This window comes from Rissa tridactyla, unplaced genomic scaffold (genome assembly GCF_028500815.1).
Source record: "Rissa tridactyla isolate bRisTri1 unplaced genomic scaffold, bRisTri1.patW.cur.20221130 scaffold_29, whole genome shotgun sequence".
In the NCBI taxonomy this organism is placed as follows: domain Eukaryota; kingdom Metazoa; phylum Chordata; class Aves; order Charadriiformes; family Laridae; genus Rissa; species Rissa tridactyla.
Window position 1 is genome coordinate 3,750,926 of NW_026529507.1, and position 6,000 is coordinate 3,756,925.

The 6,000-nt window shown below is 50.7% G+C and overlaps 1 protein-coding gene across 1 annotated transcript in view; it reads right to left on the minus strand.

Annotated features, from left to right (window-relative positions):
* Positions 1-5,129, minus strand: part of LOC128903287 (olfactory receptor 14J1-like) — a gene marked incomplete at its 5' end in the record, with an annotated part of 28,680 nt that extends 23,551 nt beyond the window's left edge. The window contains one exon of the mRNA XM_054187303.1: positions 4,668-5,129. Within this exon, the coding sequence (XP_054043278.1) occupies positions 4,668-5,129 (462 nt within the window). The remainder of the gene's footprint in view (positions 1-4,667) is intronic.
* Between the last annotated feature and the right edge of the window lie 871 nt (positions 5,130-6,000).

The following is a 6,000-nucleotide window of genomic DNA, read 5'->3' on the forward strand; positions in this document are numbered from 1 at the left end:
GGCACCCAGAAATGCAGTGCGAGAGAACATGCTTTGGGACATGTTCCTCATCTAAAGGGAAGCTAAGCAGCCTTTAGCTCCCCACCTCCTTCTCTGGACCCTTTTGAAAGATGCATGCAGCATTTACTTTTGGCCAGATGTCAGGGAGTCCCGCCAGCCTCCAGGACCTTTCCAAGATGATGGAGAGTGGCCTCACTGTGACATTCTCTTACTTTCCAGCACCTCTGGATGTAACCCGTCCATTCCCATGTACTGGTAGTGGTTGAGTTTGCTCCAGTAGATCCTGATTTCATTCCTATCCGCCATTGGCTGTTCTTGTCCAGAGTCTTGCCTCGAGGCACAAAGCCCTGAGAGACCTTGCTGGGGAAGTCTGAGGCAAAAAAGGCATAGAGTATCTCGGAACTCTCTCTCCCTACTCTAACTCAATACAGCAGTGTCCAACTAATATCTTTGTTTTCTTCTGTAAGAATTCCTGAAGTTGGAAATCTCGTTATGATTCCCCTGAATTTACTTTCAGGTTTCAAACTGAGTTTTGATACAGGCCAATGTTCTCCTTGGAGGATGCTGTCCTTGAAGACCAGCTGTACAGAGCTTTGCGCCACCTTCAGTGCTCCTGACCATTGGATCCCCACGAAAACTCCTCAGTGTAGGCCAAAGGCAAAAGGACCTCTGAGGTCCAGCGTCTGCAGTCTTCTGTTCTGCTTCCTCACTGCCCTGGAGTGCTGGGACCCCACTACTTCAGGGTCACGACAGCCAATCTTCACGTCTCTGACCAGCTCTTCCTGCATTGCAGGTATCACATCAAGGTTGGCATTATTTTTGTTGGCCCATCTGGCAGCTGTGCTAAGACGTTGTCCTAAGACACTCCAGAAACCACCTGGACTGTACGTGCTGCTGTGCTCCTCTTTCAGAAGCTGCCAGTATCATGGCAGTCCCCAGCGAGACCCAGGCTCGTACAGCCAGACGCTTCCCTGGGATCCTTCAGAAAGACTATACCCTCTTCCTCATCCTGACTGTGGGTTCCTTATCTCCCACCATGACAGGACACTTCTACTGGCCTCTCCTCTCACCCTCCCCCACAAAGGCTCACCAAACTCTTCACCTGCCCCAAGGAGTTGCGCCATACATCCAGTTAACGGCTTCACTTTCAGGAAACCCCACTCCTGATCCTTCCAGCCTGTCTCTCCTGAAAAGCCTGTAGCCATCCATTGCAGCACCCCAAGCTGTGTGCCTTGTCCCACCACGCCTTGGCAGTTCCTCTGTCAAAGTCAAAAAGCACAGGCTCTCTCTCAACTTGTCTCTTCCCCTGGCTGAGAGTTTTGGTGCACATCTGGGCTGTGGCACCTCAGGTGTAGCTCCAGGCCAAGCTCGGACGTCTCTTAAAGGAAACCTGGTACCAAGCATTGAAGACCTTCTGTGTGCAAAGGCTTTGCTTCACGGCAGAGACACGGTCAAGTGGACGGCACCTGGAAGCTTAAAGCTGAAATTGGATGTTGATGGTGAGCAAAGCCTGCTGTCTGCAAGAACAGAGAGAAACAGGGCTGGGAAGGGCGGCCCTGGCAAGAAAGAGGGTTTTTGTCAGTGGTGTCTCTGCAGCCCTCAAGGGCCTTTGACAAAGGTGAAGGTGATCTCCATGAATGACAAGGTGCTGCTGACAGGTCCCCCACGAGATTTTTTTGCCTGTTCCTTGACTGTATTATGAAGAGGGCGAGTAAATGTTGGGCAAGAGAAAACACAGCACTTTGAGAGTGCAACACATGAGTGGAGACCCTGGTGTGACGTGTCTTGTGTTCTAAACTGCCTCACATGTACTGCATGGAGAAGGGAGAGACCTTGTCCCACTGCAGTGGCAATCAGTCACTTGTGTTATGAAAATTTGCAAGTGGCCCGTGCTGACCGAGCAGAGAGGCTAGGACACAAAGTACAGAGGTGCACGCGTAAATATTTAGTCATGTGCATGAGGTGTCCGAGCTCAATTGGGGTACCTCAAATGCGGTTAAACACAGGGTTCTTATGCCATTCAAGCATTCAGGTACCTTATTATTTGACTAATGACTAACTAACACAGACACGGAGTACCAATTCCTAATCACAGTAAAACTGCACAAAGTAGCTATATCTCTGCAGCTCCATCAGCCATCAGCCTTCTCGCGGCTTGTCTATTGATCCAGACGTCCCCGGAGTTGGTCTATTGCTAATTACTTGTCTGTGATGCTGGACACTGGGAGAGTTTCAAAGGTGTGTAAGAGGGACGAGGATACTGGCATTATCTCGGTTCTCCAGGGGTATCTTTTATCCTTCATGGACAGCTGAATGATTCTGAGAAGTCCTTATTTTGAGGGCAGGGCTGTTCTTCTGCTCCTTGTGATGAGCTGACCTCCTTTAACTCACTTACGCAAGCATGATAAATCAGTACACAATGGGAGCTAGCTAGATATATATCTTAAGAAAGTCAATTCCTTTTCATACGATAAAGACTGATGGGCATAACAGTTAGGGAGGTAGATTTTGATAACCTTGGATCAGAGGATGTCTGTGGCCAGGTGGGTCCTGCAGAGAGCTTTTTGGTGGTCAAGGATCACCTCTTCGTCATCCAGAATGGTCCATGCCAACATGCAGGAAGTCATGCCAAGGTGTCAGGAGGCTGGCATGCATGAGAAAAGAGCTCTGAGTAACATCAAGCCTGAAGAGGAAGCACAGAGAAGGTGGAAGCTGGCTGCCTTCCAGCCTCCAGGGTTCCGTGGTTCTGTGCTGGAGAGGGCCATTTGTTTGTGTGTGTGTGTGCTTGTCTGTGCATGGGGGAACTGGAGGGATGAGGGAATCCCGAGGCCAGCTTCTAGAGAGATGGAGGGTCTGAGACCAGCTCCTGGAGGGATCCGTGCTGTCTGTGTATCTATAGAGGTACACATCAAACACTAACGCTAACTAGCATGCAAACAGCCCCATCCTCATTGCCCTTTCTCCACAGACTGTGGATTGTCTTGGTCTGGAGTCTTCCCAAGGTCCCTTCCAGGATGAGAGACTGTGCATTTCTTTCCACCACGGGTCTTCCCTTCATGATGAGGGGGAGAGCGCTCACGTTGCCCATGACCACAGAAGTAAGCAGACATAATGTTGGTCCACTCCGCTGTGGGTTTTTTGTCCCACTCAAGGCATTGACTCAATGCTGCTCATCGGGTATCTCCAAACTGCTTTCATCATATCCTGAGTTGAACTTTTGGTTTTCCTTTTTCCTCTTTCCCCTTCCCAAGTTCTTTTCTTTAACCATTGTCATAGATTCCTCTACAAACAGCCCAGCTTCTCTTTCCCCACAGGCCCTACATTTGCTTGCTTTGTGCCCTCTCTACGGGGCACAAAGATGTTTCTAACATAGCTGTTGTGACAATTCCTCTGCTGGACAGTACAAAATTAGGAATGTCTTTAATTCCCTGTAGTGCCCTGCAACTCCTCGTGCTGTTATCTTGTGCTGATGCATCACCACAACCATGGTGAGCTGCCTGCACGCAAACATGAAGAACGAACAAAATGGATCTTCAGTCCAGGGGGACCTTGGGAAATTCTGGGACTCAGCCAGAAGAAACTGCTGAAGTTTTACAAAGAGAAGTGGCCAGTCCTGCATCAGGGGGAAGAAAAACACCGTATTACAGTGCCAGGTGGGACGTGACAGGATGAGCAGTGACCTTGAGGAGAAGGGCCCACGCATTATGAGGGACACCACGTGAGCCAGTGGCACATGCTGACCATGAACGAGGCCAGCTGCACACAGGGATGGATTAGGAGGAGAGGGCTACCCAGACAGCTTGACTTTTCATGCCCTTTCAGTGAGCCGTGGTGTGGCCACACCTGGACGTGTCTGTCCCTCTGTGGGAATTCCTGCTGTAGACAGGTGGGGAGGAACGGGAGAGTGCCCAGAGGAGGTCTGCACATGGCCTCTGCTTGAGGCCCCAGACCCCATCCTTCTGACCTCTGCCATCCCAGCACAACCCCAGGAACATGCTGTCCCTGGAGAAACACCAGCCTCTCCAGACAGCTCCAGATTCCCCTCCCACAGGATGGGTGGCCTTTATGTCATCTGTGTGAAGGGCTGGGGTACGTCCCTCAGTTAAACCCACGATCTTACCTCTCACCAGACACCGACTGGTGACTCCTAAATCCAGTCCAATATCTCTAAAATGTTACAAACGGACAGTCAGCTTTTTATTCCTGGACACATGGAGGAGGAAGAAGACCTTCAGGGGTGAATTTCCTCAGGCATGTTTGGAGAAAGACCCCAGCATTAAAGCACTGCACCAGGGAGATCTTGCTTTGTTAACAGAGACTCTGTGAAAGAGGCCAGCTCTGAGCCACTGTGAAATACATTTTTAGAAGGGAACCAGGTGAAACTAAGACGTAAATGTCTCAGGTGAAGTGACACAAGTGAAACCTTTGTGTAGGAGCATAAAAACCATAAATGACAATATCAACAGCAATGATGAGAAATGTAATCATTAAAAACACAAAGCCAATAACAAAACACACAAAAAAGCAGATGGAATCAAACAGTGCGGGAGTCATTTGTGGAGAGAGGTGGAACATTTCTCCCTCTTGAAAAAAATCCAAGAAATCAGATACCTAATGGCCTCCTTGAGCTCCTGGTTCCTCATGCTGTAGATGAGGGGGTTCAGTGCTGGAGGCAACACTGAGTACAGCACAGCCACCACCAGGTCGAGAACTGGGGAGGAGATGGAGGGGGGCTTCAGGTAGGCAAACATGGCAGTGCTGACAAGCAGGGAGACGACGGCCAGGTGAGGGAGGCACGTGGAAAAGGCTTTGTGCCGTCCCTGCTCAGAGGGGATCCTCAGAACGGCCCTGAAGATCTGCACGTAGGACAGCACGATGAAAACAAAGCACCCGAAGGTTAAACAGGCACTGACCACAAGAAGCCTAACTTCCCTGAGGTAGGAGTGTGAGCAGGAGAGCTTGAGGATCTGGGGGATTTCACAGAAGAACTGGTCCAGGGCATTGCCCTGGCAGAGGGGCAGGGAAAATGTATTGGCCGTGTGCAGGAGAGCATAGAGAAACCCACTGCCCCAGGCAGCTGCTGCCATGTGGACACAAGCTCTGCTGCCCAGGAGGGTCCCGTAGTGCAGGGGTTTGCAGATGGCAACGTAGCGGTCATAGGCCATAATGGTGAGAAGACAATACTCTGCTGTGAGAAAGAAGATGAAGAACAAGAGCTGTGCAGCACATCCGGCATAGGAGATGTCCCTGGTGTCCCAGAGGGAATTGGCCATGGATTTGGGGAGAGTGGTGGAGATGGAGCCCAGGTCAAGGAGGGAGAGGTTGAGGAGGAGGAAGTACATGGGGGTGTGGAGGCGGTGGTCACAGGCAATGGTGGTGATGATGAGGGCGTTGGCCAGGAGGGCAGCCAGGTAGATGCCCAGGAAGGTCCAGAAGTGCAAGAGCTGCAGCTCCCGCGTGTCTGCAAATGCCAGGAGCAGGAACTGGGTGATGGAGCTGCCATTCGACATTTTCTTCCCCTGGGCTTGGAGACCTGTGAATGGAAAGAAAAGCAGTGAGAAGTTAGGGAAGATTTCTCTCAAACTAAAGTATTCAATTGGTCTTAGAAACCCACCAAACTGGCTCTCGCCTTTCAGGAAGACCTTTTGCAGGTCCTTTTTGTACACTCTGGTTGGTGCTGGCTGATAGTCCACCAGAGAGCTGAGATCTCTGCAGGATTCAGTCCTGCCCTACAGCCATGGGTAAAAAGGAACACGGGGTGATCTCAGATTAAATCCACTCCTGGCATCAAAGGGCTTTTCAGCATTGTCACCCGACTGCAGGGCAGAGCTCAGGGCACCTTGTTGTTGGTGTTGTTCTGTTGTAGTTTCCCCACCACACCTGAGGAGTGTTTTTAAGGCAGAAATCCCTGGCATTTCTGCTGTGCTGCAAGTGAAACCTTGTGGGTCCTGCGAGCCAAGGGGACTGTCCCTCAGTGCAGAGCGAGGACAGCGAGTTTGT